The 20,186-nt window shown below is 33.1% G+C and overlaps 4 protein-coding genes and 1 long non-coding RNA gene across 6 annotated transcripts; 3 read left to right on the forward strand and 2 right to left on the reverse strand.

The window, feature by feature from the left end:
- Positions 1–228: 228 nt before the first annotated feature.
- Positions 229–4,692, reverse strand: LOC111508132 (uncharacterized). Of its 2 annotated transcripts, XM_023163557.2 has the most exons (3): positions 4,065–4,692; positions 2,911–3,215; positions 229–445 (listed from the first exon to the last, which is right to left on the reverse strand). In XM_023163557.2, the coding sequence occupies exons 1-3, from the start codon at positions 4,504–4,506 to the stop codon at positions 332–334; spliced, it is 861 nt and encodes a 286-aa protein (XP_023019325.2). In that variant the 5' UTR covers positions 4,507–4,692; the 3' UTR covers positions 229–331. The 2 variants fall into 2 exon arrangements, with proteins under 2 accessions (XP_023019325.2, XP_023019324.2); XM_023163556.2 differs by lacking the exon at positions 229–445 and having other exon boundaries at positions 1,775–3,215; positions 4,065–4,691.
- An 863-nt stretch (positions 4,693–5,555) lies between these two features.
- On the forward strand, positions 5,556–8,679 carry LOC111517054 (uncharacterized). Its single transcript, XM_074181258.1, has 2 exons — positions 5,556–6,032; positions 7,555–8,679. Exons 1-2 carry the CDS (start codon positions 5,675–5,677, stop codon positions 8,565–8,567), a joined length of 1,371 nt encoding a protein of 456 aa, XP_074037359.1. The 5' UTR covers positions 5,556–5,674; the 3' UTR covers positions 8,568–8,679.
- A 1,703-nt stretch (positions 8,680–10,382) lies between these two features.
- LOC111514269 (uncharacterized) lies at positions 10,383–12,889 on the forward strand. The gene is made up of 2 exons (XM_023170508.2): positions 10,383–10,874; positions 11,667–12,889. Exons 1-2 carry the CDS (start codon positions 10,508–10,510, stop codon positions 12,740–12,742), a joined length of 1,443 nt encoding a protein of 480 aa, XP_023026276.1. The 5' UTR covers positions 10,383–10,507; the 3' UTR covers positions 12,743–12,889.
- Positions 12,890–14,163: 1,274 nt separating this feature from the next.
- On the forward strand, positions 14,164–17,234 carry LOC111514271 (uncharacterized). Its single transcript, XM_023170509.2, has 2 exons — positions 14,164–14,643; positions 15,547–17,234. The coding sequence occupies exons 1-2, from the start codon at positions 14,274–14,276 to the stop codon at positions 16,542–16,544; spliced, it is 1,368 nt and encodes a 455-aa protein (XP_023026277.1). The 5' UTR covers positions 14,164–14,273; the 3' UTR covers positions 16,545–17,234.
- LOC141485146 (uncharacterized) lies at positions 15,878–20,131 on the reverse strand. Its single transcript, XR_012467040.1, has 2 exons — positions 18,015–20,131; positions 15,878–17,875 (listed from the first exon to the last, which is right to left on the reverse strand). It is a non-coding gene; the product is annotated as an uncharacterized lncRNA (long non-coding RNA).
- Between the last annotated feature and the right edge of the window lie 55 nt (positions 20,132–20,186).

The raw sequence follows: 20,186 nt of genomic DNA on the forward strand, positions 1-20,186 counted from the left end.
TTAATATGAAAACATCAATAATTTTGATTCATAATAAATAAAGCTCGGAATCCCAACATTCAAATCAAAGGTGTTTTCTGGCGTGTAATCGTATTTGAGCGTGTATTTAAAAACGATTCCTACTGACATCATTAAGATATAATTGAGATTCGCCAGAATGGTATGATTCAATTTGTCAGATGTCAAATCCAATAATAAAAAACAAACTTTTCACTTTTCTCCAACTTCGATTATAATCAGATTTGTGCAAGTAATCTTTTTTCAGCTTTATTTTGTACATCCTTACAATTTATTAAGATTATCTCTTAATGTGGAGTTCTCTTGTGAATCTTCAGCTTATCCAACTAATTAACAGACTCATGATCATGTTCTGGATGTATTTTCTTGTTCCCAAACTATTAAACCCAGATACGTGCTTCTTCAAGATACAGAAACGATTTGTGATCTGAAAAACAGAATCACCGTTGTAAATGTTTTGTTTGGAAATTCCTAAATAACTTGGGAAACTAGGCAATCAGAACATATGGAATGTAGTGAATGCATCATGTATATAGAATCGGTGGTAACCACTACAAAATAAAAACCACTCCATATGATGGATGCAGATGACAAAGTACTTATTACAGAGGAAAACTGTGATAACAGAAATTGGCAATTTCTGTTTGGTCTTCTGATGTCTTTTTTAATACAAACAGCACAAATAATTTAACTTTCCATACTCATCAAAACTATAATATAATAAATTGAAAGCCTCTGCTCTAGCGAAAGACTCCTTATATTATAATGTTCTTAAGATGTTTAATCATCCACCTAGCCATTTTAAAATTTTAAAGGATAGCTGTTAATTTTAGAATCAGTAAAAGATTTATTACATGGTAGACCCTATTTTAGTTTAGTTCTGTGAGGATGGTTTTTCTAATTTATTTCAGCGTCTTATTTTTTATATGTACACAAAGTATAGTATACTGCATTTTTGATATTTTACACGTTTCTGGTATCGTTTTTTTAATGTGTAATAACTCTCTTCATTATCCATATGTAATTTATGTAAGCTAGCATGGGAAGCACACATAAATACTGTATGTTTGAAACTAAGCACTACATGCTATATAATAAAAAATCTGCGAGATAGTGTATCAGCAGACATCTTGAGACTATTATATTTTGGGATGGTACAGTCTACTTAACAATATGGCGTGATCTTCTGGGGGTCATCTTTCACTTTGAAAGGGCATTTGTAACTCAAAAAAGGATAATAAGAACGATTTGTCATGCTCATCCAACCACAACATGTAAACCTTTATTCAAGAATCTCCAAATACTAACCCTTCCATGTTTATATATTCTTGAACTGATTATGTACATAAAAATAATTATATATTCTTGAACTGATTATGTACATAAAAATAAAATGTAACCAAAATGAACTAATGAGGAATGAAGACACTCATATGTATAATACTAAGAATAAAGAAAAACTTCAACAACGCTATTCAGGATTATGAGTCTGTGAAAATTCACCAAAGCATATTGGTATCAAGTGTTTCAATAAAATAAGAGATAGATGTGAATCTGAATGACATTCTATTCGAAAATAGATTGAAAACTTTTCTTCTTGAAAAAGTATTTTATAATGTTGAAGAATTTTGTAATTCGTGATAACTCATAATTGTGAGACTGACTATTGTATTTTATGAACACTAACATTTCCCAAAAAATCTATATCTATAGTTGAAAAGATATTGACCGATTTTTTTTTTTTAAAAAGCTGAAGTTTTAACAAAATATTTATTGACAGTATCTCAACACATGCCAAGTTACAATATTCAATCAATTGAACAAAGAATTGATCCAGGAGACCAGCTGATGGTCTGGATAATAAATAAATACAAATTTAAAACATACACATACAAATAAAAATTATAAATATTTTTCTTTTTCAGTCTACACTAGTCAGAGTTCCTACGATTATTTCAATTTTCGGAATGTTATACTTGAAAAAAGTTACAAGACATGCTGATAAACACATTGATAATATAATGGACCTGCTATTTAGGAATTCTCTCACTCGATTTTTCAAAAAAACTGGCAATTATTTCTCATTGAGGAATTCGGAGAATATTCAACAAACAAGGGTTTTTCTTCTGCACAAATTCTCATGAAACTGAGTAACATTTTTTTACCCTAAAATTATTTCATCGGGAAATTAATTCATTGGAACTACTTTTCGTCCGTATGAATCTTATGGTGAGTTTTCAAATTACCCTCCGAAGAAAATGATACGGAACACATATCACAGTGAAACATTTTTTCTCCTGAGCATGTCTTTTCATGCCCCCTCAATGTATATGCTTGGGTGAAAAATTTCAAGCATATTCTACACTGGAATGGCTTCGCCCTAGTATGAACTTTTTCGTGAGTCTTCAAATTGCTCCACTGGGAAAAAGATTTGGAGCATAATTTGCATTTGAACGGTTTCTCTCCTGTATGAATTTTTTCGTGGGTTCTCAAATTACTCCACTGACAAAAAGACTTTGAGCAGAATTTACATTCGAATGGTTTTTCTCCTGCATGAATCCTCTCATGCATCTTCAAAGTACCTCCCTGAGTGAACGTCTTGGAGCATACTTGACATTGATAAGGCTTTTCGCCTGTATGGAGTCTCTCATGAACTGTCAATGAACGTCGCATAGTGAACGACTTTGAGCAGATCCCACAAACAAAGGGTTTTTCACCTGTATGAACTCTCTCATGAATTTTCAATGCCCTTGAATAACCAAAAGATTTTGAACATTCCTTGCATTGATATTTTTTTTCTCCTTCATGATTTTTTTTATGATCTTTCAATGAATCGCGGTCATCAAAGGTTTCTGAACAAAATCTGCATTTGAATTTGTTTCCTGTATGTACCTTTTCGTGGATTCTCAAGGCACCTGGATGAACAAAAGCTTTTGGGCACATTTTGCATGGAAATGGTTTTTCGCCTGTATGAATCGCTAGATGATATTTCAGAAAGTTTTCCCTAGAAAAAGATTTTAAACAGATTTGACACTGAAATGGTTTCAATCCTGTATGAGTTTTAAGATGTTCTTTTAAATGTCCCTTCTGCGTAAATTGTCTTAGGCAGTTGTTGCACTGAAATATCCTTTTATCTACTGGCACTTTCTTGGAAAATTCTTCACTAAATATTGCTTCGTGTGGCTGCAACTCAGAATCTGTAAAAACAATATTCGGTTTGGTGAACTGCAAGTTTTTTTTATATCTTGCTTTTATGATTAGTGAACTTATTGGAGAATCCTAGTTTACCTGATGTCAGAGAGATTTACAGTTATAATGAAATGTTATACATTCGAAAAAAAACCTTTTCTTTATCTCCTGAAAACACCAACTTGGTTGGTGAAACATGCGACTATTGAGCTCTGGTGTTTGGGAATAGTGCTTGTTATGGAATTTATACAATTCAGGAGGTTCTAGTTTTATTTATCTTACATTCTGTTATAGACGTTGGTCAAGTTTTACATAAATTCTGTTTAATTTTTTAACTTGACTATGAGGAATGTGACAAGATTTCTTTTTCTGAACCAAAACTGTGAAGAAACCATTCTCGGTGCATGTATCATCAACAAAGGTAACATTATCGTATTACTAGTTCTTTGAAATACTCTTTCTTGGTCTCCGACTACCACCTGTCTGCTATTCAAGTACCCAAGAAATGAAGGGTTTACGAAAAATTACAAACAAGAAAAAAGATTACTTTGGGACTTTAAAATAACAGAACACGTCAATTGAGATAGTGACAGGTTGCACTCAAAATATTGAACCTTTTGTGTGTTAAAACATTGAATTTTCAATATATACTAACTTCACCGATATAAATGGTGTTGTTTACATCTTGTGAGGTAAAAATCAAAATCACTACAAGTTCATTGATCTTAAATGAATACTCAAGTTTGCCTAAAGTATGAAGAAAATATACACTCCGGGTTAGGTGGCCTACTTAACCCTGCTTTCTGATAACAAAAACGCAGCATCTTCAATGAAACCCAACAGAGTAATTTCCTCACCTGGTTCGATTTTTATATCGGAGGAGTTATATTTCAGCTCTTGCTTTATGCAACCTGCACTCTTGTGGCTAAACAAAGCTGCCTCATTGTCAAAACTTTGAGTGCACAACTCGCACTTTGTAAAAAGCCCCTTGTAAGACTTCACATCGACTAATTCAGGTTTGACGTTTTCAAAATTAATAAAGGTTTCATCTTCTTTTATGGTCGGTTCAGTTTTGCAGGAAGTAGCTGATTGGAGGGAATTCCCTTTGATTGAGTATTTTTTCTCTGTTTTTATGGGTCCCTGTCCTTTGAAGTCTGTCTCATAATTAGAGAATTCTTCTGTCAGTTCGACTGGCTCAAGTTTAACTATGTTTCTTTTGATGTCTTTTTCACAGTTGATTCTGCTGTCAATTTGACTTGGAGATGGGTGGTCTGAGTTTACTTTCTTATCATTCTCCATTGAAAATTGTTTGTTTTTAAAAGAATTTTCAAGTAACAGTGAATTAACAACAGTTAAATAAGCCTGATTAGTCCTCTAATCAGGCTTATGAGCTTTGAACATTGTAATTTTTGCTATTCCAATGAATAAACAGTTAACTCAACAATTGTCAAACTGTTGTCAGTTTCCTTGGTAACCTCTTCACTGATTTGACCATAGATTTGACATATAGAAAGGACGCGTCATTATTAAAACCATTTTTCAATTACCTCGTCTCATTTTGAGACGTCACCAGGAAGTTAAAATTTTGAAACTAATGGAACATATCCTTATTCGTCTATGTGACTCACTGTTGTCGAAACCGTAATATTAATTTTTTTTTTTCAGTAAAAACGTGGTTCATTTCAACCCCTTACCAGTTACCGTACGCATTGAAACGGTAATGAAGATATTTTGAAAAATTGATATATAAAATATCCAAAACTGAAATTTTATTTATTTGAGAATTCTATTCCACTTTTCATTTCTGCGGCGAAATATACATCCTACCGACATTGATTTGAGAATTTACCATTCGGTTTTTTATTGTGAATTGATATGAGTTCGCAAAAATTTGAATGTTATGGTGTCATTATTTCGAAAGTTTTCTGATCGGTGCTTCTAGGTTTTTGTATTTGTACTGAAAAATTCGGTACTCAAATATGTAAAACTCCAGTCTTAGCGACTCACATTCTGGTACATTAATTATTTCCAAAGATAATGGAGTCGAAAGCATAGTTTCGTCTCATACTCTTGCGTCTGAGTTTTTCAAATTGCTTCCATATTATATTTCAATTATATCAGATATCTCTGCCACGAATTTTTAAAAATTTCGCAATTAGCACATTTCGTTATCCTCAAGGTTAATTGTGACGTCACCAAGACAAGATTTTCTGTGCCACACGTTGCACAGGGGTTAAGCTGTAGACCAAAGGCCTAGCAGTGACTTCATGAACATATTAATTTGGAGAATATTAAACGGTAATTTCTTCCCGACAGAACGGTAATAGCTCTGGCAACACTGATATGACTAGTGATTATGTGTCAAATGTTATATGTCTAAAAGTGATCCATTCAATAATAAATAACTTGTACTACTTTACTCAAGCATATACAAATTATACTTTGTCATAAAAAGAAAATTTACACAATGGGACAGGTGAAAAAGGAGGTCAGCTACGATATATCCCTTAAAGAGTCGGTTAAAAGCGAGCCTACTGATAATGATATTGAAACATGTAAAACATGTCTCAAGGATCACATAACTTCCACTCACATCTGTCGGGAGCAAAACAAAGAAAAAATTACTGTAAATGATCTTACAGAAAAAGTGAAAACTGAGGAGCATATTGATATTCATTGTGACATTATCAAAACTGAAATTGAGCAACAAACGAAAGATTTTGAACCATTCCGAGAAGGCAATGAAAATTATCACAAGTGGAAAAGTGAAGAACAGAATTGGGACTGTTTAGAGGAAATCGATTCAACTTTGACTTGTATTGAGGGTGAGTATAAGAGCGAGGTAATGTTTTTCTAAAATGAATGATTTCATATTTTCTCCATGTCTGGGTCGTTTTTTTAGTAAAGAATTTAATTACAGTATAGTTAGAATGGGATTCTCATATGCTAATTTTGAATATTCAATTTGAGACTGAATGATGAAATACGTACACCAAACTTTTTAGTTTAATAATAAGGATGAAATTGAATCTTCAATTGTGTTTTGGTTCAACAAATTTGATTTGTTTCAGTGGGTTTTTTATTTTCGTTTGTGTAGAGATTTTTAGTTTAATTCAATTCATATTTAGATTCCATTCTTACATATTCAGACTTTTACAACTGTAACTTGATAAAGTTTTTGAACCAGCCGATCGTCTCATCTTTTGAAGTATCAGATATCACATCTAGGTACTGTAAGTTTTATCTCAAATTATTCAGTTTACTAACAAATCTTTATGTAAATTTAAAGAAAGTCAGGAATTGAATAGGGAATGATAGACTTGTCATGTGGTTGCTTTTGAAAAACAGAAATGGAGTAGTCACTATAAATAAAAAAAAATAACCTCTACTCGCAACTTTGCTATCTATTGAAAACCCTTTTCCCACACGAGAACAAAAATACTCTCTTTTGACACACGTTTCGCTAACCACGTTAGCATCATCAGGAGCTGACTAAAACATGCTAATTTTAAATTATTAGCTTCAGCTGAAGTGTCTCAGTTTGGACCGTTAACCGTTTGGAAAATAAATAAAACTTACATGAAATTTAGAATGCCAAAACACGTGAAATATAACTGAAAGAATAGTTCATGTTTTTCTCAATTATATAAAAACATCACTAGTCACATTTCAAAAAGTGGCAGGTACCAATAATTAGTATTCAAGTATTTTGATTTCAGTTCTTAGTAAGTCTGAAATGTATTTACTTATATGAAATATACCTATATAAAATATACTTATATAAAATATGTCACAAATATTGGAAATTGCAGTGTAGGGACTTTTTCTACCACTACTTAGTATAAAAACATTTCATTTCTTTATTGTCAAGCAGTCATCCAAATCGAACTCTCGAGAATCGAGTGGTCGAATACCCAAAATTTGTGTTGGCTGGACTGAATTTCTGGTTCTGCCAGGCGAGAACAAATCTTAGGAAGACAGCTCACTTTGGTTCGAGACCTGAAGCGAGTAACATCTCTTTCTGGTGCAAGTGAAACTGTTCGCTTCGTCAAAGCCACGTGGGCTTGTATATTTTGTGTTTTGTTAGTTATAGTGTTTTAGTGTTAATAAATTTCATCATTGATAAACGTCGTGTGCTAAATAATAAATTTACCTATCACGGACAGGACAGCAATTTTTTTTATTTTTTGTTCGCTATTAAACAATAGATTTTGACACCTCAAGTTGTTACATTTATCTGGTTTCATTTCAGTTATTTAGTTTGTAACAATTGAACTGAAACAAAATTAATTTAGTGTTTTAGAATCATTCCTCCAGTATAATTAAATGAACATGTTTATATTTCAGATTCCAAATTTCTGCTTCCTGAAGTAAAAAAAGAAATTTATGAAGATGAATTTGCAGAGTCTGCCTCATCTTTGAGAAGTGGCAAAATCTCAACTCACTCCTGTTCGAAACCTTTTGTTGAAATTAATCATACTGATGAAGGCAAGACTTCTGGAGAGAAGTTGAACACTAAAAATATTCATACAGAAGAAAGACCATTTTGCTGCAAAATTTGCCCAAAAGAATTTTGGCACCAAAGTAATCTGTTGATCCACAAGAAAATTAATGCAGGTGAAAAACCATTCCATTGTGAATTCTGTTCAAAATCTTTTGGCCGGTTACCGCACTTGAAAGACCATAATTTGACTCATACAGGAGAAAAGCCGTTCCATTGCAATTTCTGTTCAAAATCTTTCAATCAAATGGGCAATTTAAAAAGACACGAATTAGTTCATACAGGTGAAAAACCTTTTAGATGCAAGATCTGCCCGAAAGGTTTCAGTTCGAAAGGTAATTTAAAAACCCACGAGAAGAAGCATTTGAAATCATTTCATTGTAAAGCTCCAAAATCACTGCAATGCCAAGTCTGTTTAAGGTCGTTTAAACAGTTGGGGAATTTAAAAAAACATGTAACAATCCATACAGGAGAAAAGCCTTTTCAGTGTCGGATCTGCATGAAAGATTTTCGTTCCAAAGACAATTTGAAAGACCATCAAAAGACTCATACAGCAGTGAAGCCGTTTTATTGCAAGATATGCCACAAGGATTTTCGATGCAAAAGTAATTTGAATGATCATGAGAAGACTCATACAGGACAGAAGCCTTTCAGTTGCAAAATATGTTCAAAATCTTTCTCTCAGATTAGCAATTTGAAAAGCCATGAAAGGATTCATTCAGGAGAAAGACCGTTTCAGTGCCAAATTTGCTTAAATAGTTTCTCTCGCTTAGGTACTTTGAAAAAACATGAAAAGACCCATTTCAAATCTCCCAAACAAACTTCACATTTGAAGAAATCCAAGAGAAGTTCTTCGTAAGGATTTTTATTAAAGATTTTTTGTACTGGGAATTGGTATTGTCAAAAGTACTATATGCTCTATTATGTAACATGTATGAAGGATCTCTCATTTTTAATTTTTCTTAATTGTAGTTATTGAGTTTTAGATGCTAAGATCATTTTGCTATCGACTATCCAAATGAAATCTGTTGAAAATCCATATAAGAATTTATTGATGAGATTCATTTTTCATTTCACTGTATGGTGAAAATCAAAGTGAATCTCTTAGTATAAAAATATTCATACCGGTGAAAATACATTTCAGTGTAAAGTTTGCTCAGTCTTTCTGATACAGAAATACCTTGAAATTGTATGAGAACATTCATATATCTATTCAAAGTCACTCAGTCCAAAGGGTAATTTGAAAATACATGCAAAACTTCATACAGGCAAAAAACCATCTGTTCTGAATAATTCATTTCAAGAAGTGCTTTGAAATTGCATGAAAAAACTTTTACTGACGAAAAACCACTTCTTTTCTATTTATTTCAGTGATTGTAGTGATTTGAAAAGATACGAAAAAGTTCATACTTGGTCATTCATTCAAAATACTAGGTATAGGCGTAAACTCAAAGTGAGCGGGTTTATTCGACCCTCTACTGCAACCCGCTAAGATTTATTGTGGCTCACATGCTCGAATAATTCTTGAGACCAACTAAAGCTGTCAAGACACAGCCTGGCAGGGAGCACAGATCCGGGGAAAATTGAAAAGTTTAAGTATTCCTGTGACTTGTAATTTTCAATATTGGGTAATTAAAAAAAATATGAATAAATACACAATTCCTAGCGACGGGTAATATTGTTTGCAGACCCATTCAAGTGAAATGGTGGTAACATTGCTATTGTGATTCTCAATGTATCCAAAAGATGTCGCATCAAAGAACCTGATGATTGTACAAACCACCGACATAACCTATAATTAAGGTTATGTCGATGGTACAAACTAACACTTGTGACGAAAATATCAGTAGTCAAAATATCGCTACAGAGGTTGACTGATTTTACATGTGGTTAATAAGCAATGCAGACTACGAGGACCCAATTGACGATATCAGATAAGAATTTCATTGAAAAATGGGTGTACATGTTTTGGGCGTTTCATTATTGGTAACACTGAAATTTAAACAACTGATATGAGTTTGGTAAAATTCAGAGACTATACAAGTGGATGTTTATATCTTGATTGAAGCATTCGCTTGGGATTACGATCCTTTTGTTCAGTTGAACTTGGTGGACGGCGGATATATTATTTCCAGAAAAGGGATATAAAAAAGTTATTGCAATGTTGCAACAGCAACTGTTCCTCACGTATGTGCGGTAGCAATTTGAACTCCTGAGCAATGGTAAAACCTTGGATGTAAACGCCACATCACGTGAATGACAATGAGATCAATTTTTTTCCTAGCGTTTGGATTGTTAAAAACTGATGTACCAGGTGAATTTCGTCATGCTCTCTCCGAACCTAGTCAAATGAATTAAATTTTTGGGGCAGTAATTTTTAATGTAATTTCGAAGCTGGAAATACTTACGGCCCGGTATGATAATATGGACTGGGCGTAACGTCACTTTCACATTCTACCTACAGATCACAGATCTTGGCCACAGCACCATGTGACGAATCAAATCCGAAAATTTTCAGATGGAAATATTTAACACCTAAAACATCGTGACGTATCTGACAGAAAGTGTATGAGTTACGTAAAAGCCAGGACGTTAATCTTGTCATCTCTTTTTAGTTGTGTAGTCAATGTTCTCTTCTCAAAAGCTGGTCCATATTATGACGTCAATTATTGTACTTTGTTATTTGTTACTAAACGTACCCACATTTGCAAATTAAATATTATTAAACTTAGTATAGCTGTGGTATAATATAGCACAGAATCTGGAACTGTGTTTACTACAGTACAGTACAATTAGATAATGGCTGCTAGTGAATGTGGATGGTTAATCAAAAAGGAGGTGGAATCTGTGGAAGATAACCATATCTACTTTAGAGAAAGTGATGCATTCAAAATGAATATCCCAAAAAATGAATTTGAGCCAGAACAAATCAAAAGTGAAGAAGATGTCACTGAATTTGTTAATTATGAAATGAAATCTGAAAAATGCTTGGAAGAAGTAAAAGAAGGTTCATATTGTGAAGTGTGTGGAGGACGATTGCTTTATTCAACAGATTTCTTCAGCCCTGATAATTTGAAATTCAGTTGTATTTGTCAATGCCAGAATGAGTCTAATGTCATGCAATGTGAAAATACAATGGATGTGAAAACATTTGGCTTTGGCTCAGGTAACATATTTCTTTTAATGAAAGTTTGAGAAGAATGAACGCAAAATTTCAATGAATGCCATGAAAATATATTTTCAGTAATAAACTTTTCCAAATCCTTGGGCAAAACTATTTGAGCTATTAAACTGGGATTCTTACAATCCTTTCGAAATATTTATTCTTTGAAATAATTATTCAAAAGTAAGCCATAATCAAGGCTGTCAGATTTAATTTAGTGTCAACTGTGGTATTAGCCGAAAGTAGTTGATTTCCAGCAGAAATTTACCAGAACCTCGTGTGATAGGTATGTTGGGAGAGTCATCTCTCCCATTCAAATGAGGGAATGAGTGTCGTCAATGACATGAGTAGATTTAACTCAGTCGTGACATAAGTTGTAATATTACGAATTAATTGAGGGCGTCATCTTGTAATGTCACTCACATTGGTGCTAAAGAGGCAATAAACCAAGTGTCTTATTCTGAAACATTGATTTTCACCATTGTCTTATGTAAATTTCCATTTTGTTGTAATTCAATGTTTATATGGAAGTAGCTGTTTCAAGAGGGCTTTTTCTTTCAGTTTGTATCTGAAAGTTACATCTTTGGATGATCTACATGTCTTTGTTTATTATGTAATTAATTCTTTGTAGGCTTCTCACATTTTTTTTTATAAATTCGGTTCTACTTGTTTCCTTAACATACAAGTAATTTCTGTAAAACACCACTTGTGAATAAATATTATTATCATAAGAAAAACTTTATATCTGAGTGGTGGAAGTTGTTCTTTTCTCTTCATAAAACAATTTTTTTGCAGATTTTGGAACGTCTGTATTTGAAACGCAGGAAGAAAAAATGGCTGGGAAGGAAAAGGATTTAATCAATGGAAATGTGTTATTAACTTCTTGTGAGAAAAAATATACTGTTGAAGGTGTACATTTTGCTGAACACGAAATGTCATGTAAGACGGAGGAGATTAATGAAATATTAGGCTCGGGATCCAACTTGAATTCATTTGCCGAGAGTAGATTTCATGAGAAAACTGGAGGTTGTTCAAAAAATTTGAACGGAAGAACTGATGTGGAATATTTTGAAAAGAATCATACAGAGAAGATACGACTTCATCAGTGTCAATTTTGCTCCAAGTCATTCAACCACAGATGTTGGTTGAAGAAGCATGAAAAAATTCATAGCGGGCAAAAACCATTTCAGTGTAACATCTGCTCAAAGTCATTCAGTGAAAGGGGTAATTTGAACATACACGAAAAAATTCATACTGGCGAAAAACCATTTCACTGTAAAATCTGTTCGAAATCATTCAATAACAGCAGTAATTTGAAAAAACATGAAAAAATTCATTCTGCTGATAAATCATTTAAACCATTTCAGTGTAACATCTGTTCCAAATCATTCAGTCATTCTGATATTTTGAAAAGACATAAAATATTTCATACTGGCGAAAAACAGTTTCAGTGTAAAATCTGCTCTAAATCATTCATTCAAGGAAGTGATTTGAAAAAACATGAAAAAATTCACTCTGGCGAAAAACTGTTTCAGTGTAAAATTTGCTCTAAATCATTCATTACAAATCACGATCTGAAAAGACATGAAAAAATCCATACAGGCGAAAAACCGTTTCGGTGTAACATCTGCTCCAAATCATTCAGTATCTGTGGTAATTTGAAAACACATGAAAAAATTCATACAGGCGAAAAACCATTTCGGTGTAACATCTGCTTCAAATCATTCAGTCTCTGTGGTAATTTGAAAACACATGAAAAAATTCATACAGCTGAAAAACCGTTTCAGTGTAACATCTGCTCTAAAACTTTCAGTCAAAAAATTCATTTGAAAAAGCATGAAAAACTGCATACTGATAAAAAACAGTGTTAAATCTGCTGCAAATGATTTTTTTCATGAAAGTTATAGAAAGTTGCATGAAAAATTATTTTAGATCCTTCAGCAGCATATAGAGTTTTTTATGTTATTTGTGCATGAAATGGAGAACATTATATTTCAAATAAACGACAAAATATCGCAGTGGCTTGTCTTTTTATCATAAATGTACCTCACTACTCATAATGACATTGTGTCATATGACATGGAACATAAAAATCATAGAACTCGACACATATTTAAGACTGATAGATGGTGATACTTTGGTGTTAATGATATCTCAGAACCTGTGTCAATTAAATATTTTATTTTGGACTCGGGATCGAAAATTAGCAGACGACTTTCATTTGGACCATTTTCGCTTGTCATTAACGACTGGCCTACAGGTTTTCCGAAGATATTTTTACGAAAGTACAAGGTTGGATACATTTTTTAGCTGAATTTTTTAAGCGTCTGTGGTAATAACATAGCTCATCATTAGAGTTTGAATCTTGGAATTTTGATTAAGCCCTGGATTTTGATCTGAATCTTGATCTCGACCTAGACCATTCTTCAAAAACTGGGCTGCATCTTCTGGAAATAGATTCTATAAGTTCTGATTCCTCCGTGAGCTGAAAATCCATAATGAAAAACTAATCAATACAGTTTATTATATGATTTTCACTATAAAGGGTGAACTGTTTGGTAAACTGTTCACTAGATTCTCAGCATGAGCGATAAATGACAAGTCCAACTTATTCAAACTTATGTTTTTTGGCTACACCCTTTGTGTACTTTTTCTCAGTTTTCATGATATTCCAAATAATTTTTCTGACATTTTCAAAATTTTTAATTTTACTTTCATTAAAAGTTTTACTTGAGTACGTTAACATTTTATTATATACATTTTTACCAAGTATATATGCAACTTTGTTATTTTCGGTCGGGTGGTTTTCATAAAAGTCATATAGAAACAATACTTGCTCTCTAGCTCTATAAATTTCCGGTGTTACCCAGTTTGTTTTGTTAGTTTTGTATTGCCCTATCAAAGTAAAAGGAAAGGAGTTGTTAAAATGTTAGCAGTTTTTTCAACAAACACATTACACCATTTTTCAATTGTATTTTTTAAACTACTTTTAAAGACGTTTTTGAATGAAATTTTTTTATTAATTCTTTTTTATATTTTCCAAACATCTCCTAGCAACACATAGCATACTGCATTTGTAGGAAATTGTAGGGCACTACATGACGAATCAATTCTGAAAATTTTCAGATAGAAATATGTAACACGTAAAACACCGTGACGTGACTGACAGTAAGTGTATGAGTGACGTAAATGCCAGGACGTTAATCTTGTCATCTTTTTTTAGTTGTGGAGTCAATGTTCTCTCCTCAAAAGCTAGTCCATATTATTACGTCAATTATTGTACTTACTATACTAAACCACAGGATATGCTGTGACTAAACATACCGACATTAGCAAATTAAATATTATTAATTATAGCCTATAGCATAGAATCTGGAACTGTGCCTACAGTACAATTAAATAATGGCTGCTAGTGAATATGGAAGGTTAATCAAAAAGGAGGTGGAATCTGTGGATGATGATAACCATATCTACTTTGGAGAAAGTGATGCATTCAAAATGAGTATCCCAAAAAATGAATTTGAGCCAGAACAAATCAAAAGTGAAGAAGATGTCACTGAATTTGTTAATTATGAAATGAAATCTGAAAAATGCTTGGAAGAAGTAAAAGAAGGCTCATATTGTGAAATGTGTGGAGGACGATTGCTTTATTCAACAGATTTCTTCAGCCCTGATAATTTGAAATTCAGTTGTAATTGTCAATACCAGAATGAGTCTAATGCCATGCAACGTGAAAATACAATGGATGTGAAACCATTTAGCTTTGGCTCAGGTAACATGTTTCTTTTAATGAAAGTTTGAGAAGAATGAACGCAAAATTTCAATGAATGCCATATAAATATATTTTCAGCAATAAACTTTTCCAAATTCTTGGGGAAAACTATTTGAGCTATCAAACTGGGGTTCTTACAAACCTTTCAATATATTTATTCCTTGAAATAATTATTAAAAAGTAAGCCATAATCAAGGCTGTCAGATTTAATTTATTGTCAATTGTGGCATTAGCCGAAAAAGTAGATGATTTCCAGCAGAAATTCACCAGAACCTAGTGTGGTAGGTATGTTGGCAGAGTCATCTCCCCCATTCAAATGAGTGAATGAATATCGTCAATGACATGAGTAGATTTAACTCAGTGGTGACATAAGTCGTAATGTTATGAATTAATTGAGGGCTTCATCTTGTAATGTCACCCACATTGGTACTGAACAGATAATAAGCCAAGTGTCTTATTCTGAAACATCGATGTCCGCCCTTGAAGATTACAGTGTTTTATGTAAATGAAATTTCACCTCTTTCATATACTATATTGTGTAACAATCCTGTGAATAATATCTGATTCAATTCTACAATTAATGAACTGAATAGGAAAAAGGTTTTTTTGTAATGTTCAATGTTTATATGGAAGTAGCTGTTTCAAGAGAGCTTTTTCATCTAGTTTGTATTTGAAAGTTACTTCTTTGGATGATCTACACATCTTTGTTTATTATGGAATAAATTCTTTGTAGGCTCCTCACATTTTTTTTATAAATTCGGTTCTACTTGTTTCCTCAACATACAATTGATTTCTGTAACACACCACTTGTGACTCCATGAATAAATATTATTATCATAAGAAAAACTTTGTATCTGAGTGGTGGAAGTTGTTCTCTCTTCATGAAACTATTTTTTTGTGCAGATTTTGGAACGTCTGTATTTGAAACGGAGGAAGAAAAAATCGCTGGAAAGGAGAAGGATTTAATCAATGGAAATGTGTCATTAACGTCTTGTGAAAAAGAATTTACTGTTGAAGGTGACCATTTAGCTGAACACGAAATGTCATGTAAGACGGAGGAGATTAATGAAATATTAGGCTCGGGATACAATTTGAATTCATTTGCCGAGAATAGATTTCATGGGGAAACTGGAGTTTGTTCAAAAAATTTGAATGGAACAACTGATGTGGGATCTGTTGAAAAGAATCATACAGAGAAGATACGACTTCATCAGTGTCAATTTTGCTCCAAGTCATTCAACCACAGATGCAGGTTGAAGAAGCATGAAAAAATTCATAGCGGGCAAAAACCATTTCAATGTAACGTCTGCTCAAAGTCATTCAGTGAAAGGGGTAATTTGAAAATACACGAAAAAATTCATACTGGCGAAAAACCATTTCACTGTAAAATCTGTTTGAAATCTTTCAGTCAAAGTGGCAATTTGAAAAAACATGAAAAAACTCATATTGGTGAGAAACCACTTAATCCATTTCAGTGTAACATCTGCTCCAAATCATTCAGACTCTGGGGTATTTTGAAAAGACATAAAAAATGTCATACAGGAGAAAAACTGTTTCAGTGTAAAATCTGCTCTAAATCATTTCGTCTATGTAGTAATTTGAAACAACATGAAAAAATTCACTCTGGCGAAAAACTGTTTCACTGTAAAATCTGCTCCAAATCATTCATTAAAAGTCACGATTTGAAAAGACACGAAACAATTCATACAGGTGAGAAATCGTTTCAGTGTAAAATCTGCTCCAAATCATTCAGTCTCTGTGGTAATTTGAAAAGACATGTAAAAATTCATACAGCTGAAAAACCGTTCCAGTGTAACATATGCTCTAAATCTTTCATTCAAAAAATTCATTTGAAAACACATGAAAAAATTCATACTGGTGTAAAACCGTTTCAGGGTTAAATCTGCTCCATAACTTTTTTTTCAAAAAAATTGCAAATGGCATGAAAAAATTCATAAAGTCATTCATTGAGAGACGTAACTTGAAATTGAATAAACAAATTCATACTGGCGAAAAATCATTCCAGTGTAAAAACAAGAAAAAATTCATACTGCTCAAAGTCATTCACTCAAAGTAGGTTATTGACAATTTAAAATCGTATCTGTCGGATATACTTCAATTTCCAGCGTGGTATTAGCCAAGAAAGTAGTTGTATTCTGGCAGGCACTTATCAGAATCCACTGTGTAGGTACTTTGGGAGAGATGAATGTTTCGAGATTTAATTTCGAAATGTATATTTTTCAAAATTGATTACTAGTTTATTTGATGATAAATATGCATAATAGCAGTTCTGGAAAAAAGTGCAATGTACGTAAAAAAAATGAATTCTGAATTATTTGTTAAGTCAAGAAGAGTATTTTGACTAACGCAGTTGCAATGTTTGGAGATTGTAACCAAAGATTTATGTAATCTTTGTGAGTGACATTATATCTTAAAATTATGTATCGGAATTATAAATTACACTGTACTTATAGGTTTGTGGTGAAATTGACATGTTTTATGTATTCAGAAATACATTCTGTAAATATATTTTTTTTAACATAAAATATTAGTCGCAGCATATTTGATTAAAATTTTGACACATTACTATACCGGTGACCTTCGTAGAACATTTGTCCTATCCTAACCACAATAAAAATGTTATGCAGTATCCAGAATTAAAATGAAGAACAGAGAAACTAATTTGAGACAATAAATCATTACATATAACTTTTCCTTCAAATAAGTCATAAATATGTTGAGTCATTTTTCATCAGTCGACTGTTTTGTATGTCTTCCGTGTATTTCGAGGTTTCCTGGTGTATAAAAGCGCAATTTGTAACCTAAAGTGCATCTGAATGATCTACAAGTCCAAGGTTCTCAATGACATACCCCAAGGTACTGTCCTTGGTCCATTATTGTTTTCTATATATATGAATGATCTCTTCTCAATTAAAATAGCTGGTCAGTTATTTTATATGCTGCCGATACGTGGGATGAGCTGAAAAGAAAAACAGAAAAAGATCTTACTATATCAGCGATTAGTTTGAACATAAAAAACTGACTATAAATTACAACAAAACTCATTTCATTCCTTTCACGAGCTACAAGTGTCATCTTCCAACTCTCGATTCACACATGCGATGGAATTGCCACATAAACCAAGTAACGAAAACTATCAGACTCTTATTATTCAAATACCTGAAGAAAATTCTAGATATAACTCACCTGGGGCGCAGTAGCATCTGTACATCTGAAAAAACTGGAAGTTCTTCAAAGGAAGATATTAAAAATAATTTGTAACAAAAAAATACATACCCAACAAATGATTTATTCAATGTAACAAAAATTTTAGAAGTTCGGAAAAAATATGTGCATAAATATATACCTACAAAAATAAACATATTCTGCAACAAACAGAACACAGCTATGATACTCGCAGCAAAACTCAAAATATAGTACAAACAGTACCGTGTGATCTCCTTCACTAAACGCGTGTTCCGCTACTGCCGATTTTTCTATTTGACCTAATCTACAGAAAAATCGGTAGTAGCGGATCACGCGTTTAGTGAAGGAGATCATACGAAACTGTTTGAAGATGTGAAACTACTTGCACCCGATCATGGATACTGTAAGAAATGGGAAAAACTTGAGTGTAATACGAATGCAAAATATACTATTTATTAACTTTTCTGATACTAACTTGACAATTCAAAAATTAATTACAACGATTCTAAAAAGTATCTGTCATAACAACTCATTCACATGACAACCGTTCCGATGAAAGTCTGTATAGAGGACGAACAATTTTCATTTCCAACATTCTCCCACTTTTTGCAAATTAATTTGCAAAACAAAAAATTAGAATTTGAAACAGTTTGGACTCTTCACTCTTCTTCCACTTTTCGTTCTTCTTCTTTTTCCATTACTGGCTTCAGCTGCCAGGGATATCCAGCCAGGAGTACCAGGATCATGTTGCTACTACAGGTGGAGCCCACACTAAAGTGGATTATTCTGAACATTTTCTCTCTTCCTCCTGATTTCTTTTCTTCTTCTTCGGTATTTCTTTCAGTAGACTGATCTTCTTCATGTTTCCCGGACGTTGATAGTATTTCCTCATTTCGTTTAGATAACTTGCTGCTTTCATCTGTAGATAGTTCTAAGGGAATTTATCTTTGTAGTGGACGAATTAGTTCGCCTTTATTCGTTCTACTCTTGTTATATTATCTCTACTTGGGAAAATCTCCAAAATTCTTGCTAATGGCCAATCCATCCTCTTCTTATTATCTACTTCTAGCAATACAACATCACCCACTTGAATAGATGGCTGTTCTCGCGAACCCGAATTCACTAAATCTTCCAGATATTCATTCCTGAAGCGTATTCTCTAGTTTTCTCTCAATCGTTGAAGGTATCTCTGCCTTTTTATTAAATATTTTTTATCGATTGTATCTAAATCAGGTATTTCATTGCTCGACAGCTTTGTCGTAATTAGCTCCTGACGGTGGATAGCTTTCGACCAATTCTTGCGCCTTTGAATCTGGTTCCATTGATTGCAATAAGTATTGGAACTTATCTTCTTTGGCAATTTCTTCATCAACATGACTCTTATTGAACTGGCCCCCGAAGCCTATCCCATTCTTAACCTCGTCATTAAATTTCTTCAGTTCCAACCTAGGAAGTTGAAAATTCCGCTTTGGTGCTAATTCTTCGTTAATACTTGATGAACCTGTCGACTTATTCTGTTCGTTCAGTACGAAATAAGCTTTCGACTTGCTTCTGATGTACTCGGTACGGTAATATTCTGACGATGATAACTCCTCTTCAATTTCTTCATCGCCGGCGTTTGCTCCGACTAGTTTTGGTAAAATTTGTTCATCTAACGCAATATAACCCTTTGGCCCCTATCTTCCATTTGATTCAATAACGCTGCAAGGTCTCCTTTCTGCAATCCAACTTCGCTCAGAATAATTTTGAGATCTTGCACGTCCTTTTCAAGCATTCGACTGAGGTAAACCCTTATCTTTTTGTATCAAATCTCCCATTGTATGTCCTGTCACGGTCGCCATTAATGTAAGAAATGGGAAAAACTTGGTGTAATACGAATACAAAATTACTATTTATCAACTTTTCTGATAACAACTTAATTTATAACAATAATATAATTAATAATAATAATTTTCTTCTCCTGAGGATGCTAACTTTGTTGGCGAAACGCGCGTCGAGTGCAAAAATATCAGTTTGGTGTTAGGGCACTTGATATCGAAAAAAGTTATTCTATGATAATAACTTGACAATTCAAAAATTAATTACAACGATTCTAAAAAGTCTCTGTCATAACAACGCATTCACACGACAACCGTTCCGATGAAAGTCTGTATAGAGGACGAACAATTTTCATTTCCAACAGATACCATAGTCGGCTTGTACAGGAAGCCATAGAAATCCATAAAAATACAGAAAACTACAACAGAAAAGAGGAGGCAATAACGCTTAACCGGATTTGGAATCCCATACTAAAAGTTACTAAGGTGGCAGCAGTGCAACGCAATGTAACACGTAAT

The sequence above is a fragment of the Leptinotarsa decemlineata genome, unplaced genomic scaffold (assembly GCF_025532065.1).
Source record: "Leptinotarsa decemlineata unplaced genomic scaffold, Ldec_3_MD MMD2_tig00026307_RagTag_RagTag, whole genome shotgun sequence".
In the NCBI taxonomy this organism is placed as follows: Eukaryota; Metazoa; Arthropoda; class Insecta; order Coleoptera; family Chrysomelidae; genus Leptinotarsa; species Leptinotarsa decemlineata.

Coding starts and splice junctions, on each gene's coding strand:
- LOC111508132 (XM_023163556.2), bottom strand. CDS start 4,506: ATGGAGAATGATAAGAAAGTAAACTCAGACCACCCATCTCCAAGTCAA. Junction 3,216..4,064: donor CGATATAAAAATCGAACCAG/GTGAGGAAATTA, acceptor TTGTTTTTACAG/ATTCTGAGTTGCAGCCACAC.
- LOC111517054 (XM_074181258.1), top strand. CDS start 5,675: ATGGGACAGGTGAAAAAGGAGGTCAGCTACGATATATCCCTTAAAGAG. Junction 6,033..7,554: donor AACTTTGACTTGTATTGAGG/GTGAGTATAAGA, acceptor TTTATATTTCAG/ATTCCAAATTTCTGCTTCCT.
- LOC111514269 (XM_023170508.2), top strand. CDS start 10,508: ATGGCTGCTAGTGAATGTGGATGGTTAATCAAAAAGGAGGTGGAATCT. Junction 10,875..11,666: donor AACATTTGGCTTTGGCTCAG/GTAACATATTTC, acceptor ATTTTTTTGCAG/ATTTTGGAACGTCTGTATTT.
- LOC111514271 (XM_023170509.2), top strand. CDS start 14,274: ATGGCTGCTAGTGAATATGGAAGGTTAATCAAAAAGGAGGTGGAATCT. Junction 14,644..15,546: donor ACCATTTAGCTTTGGCTCAG/GTAACATGTTTC, acceptor TTTTTTGTGCAG/ATTTTGGAACGTCTGTATTT.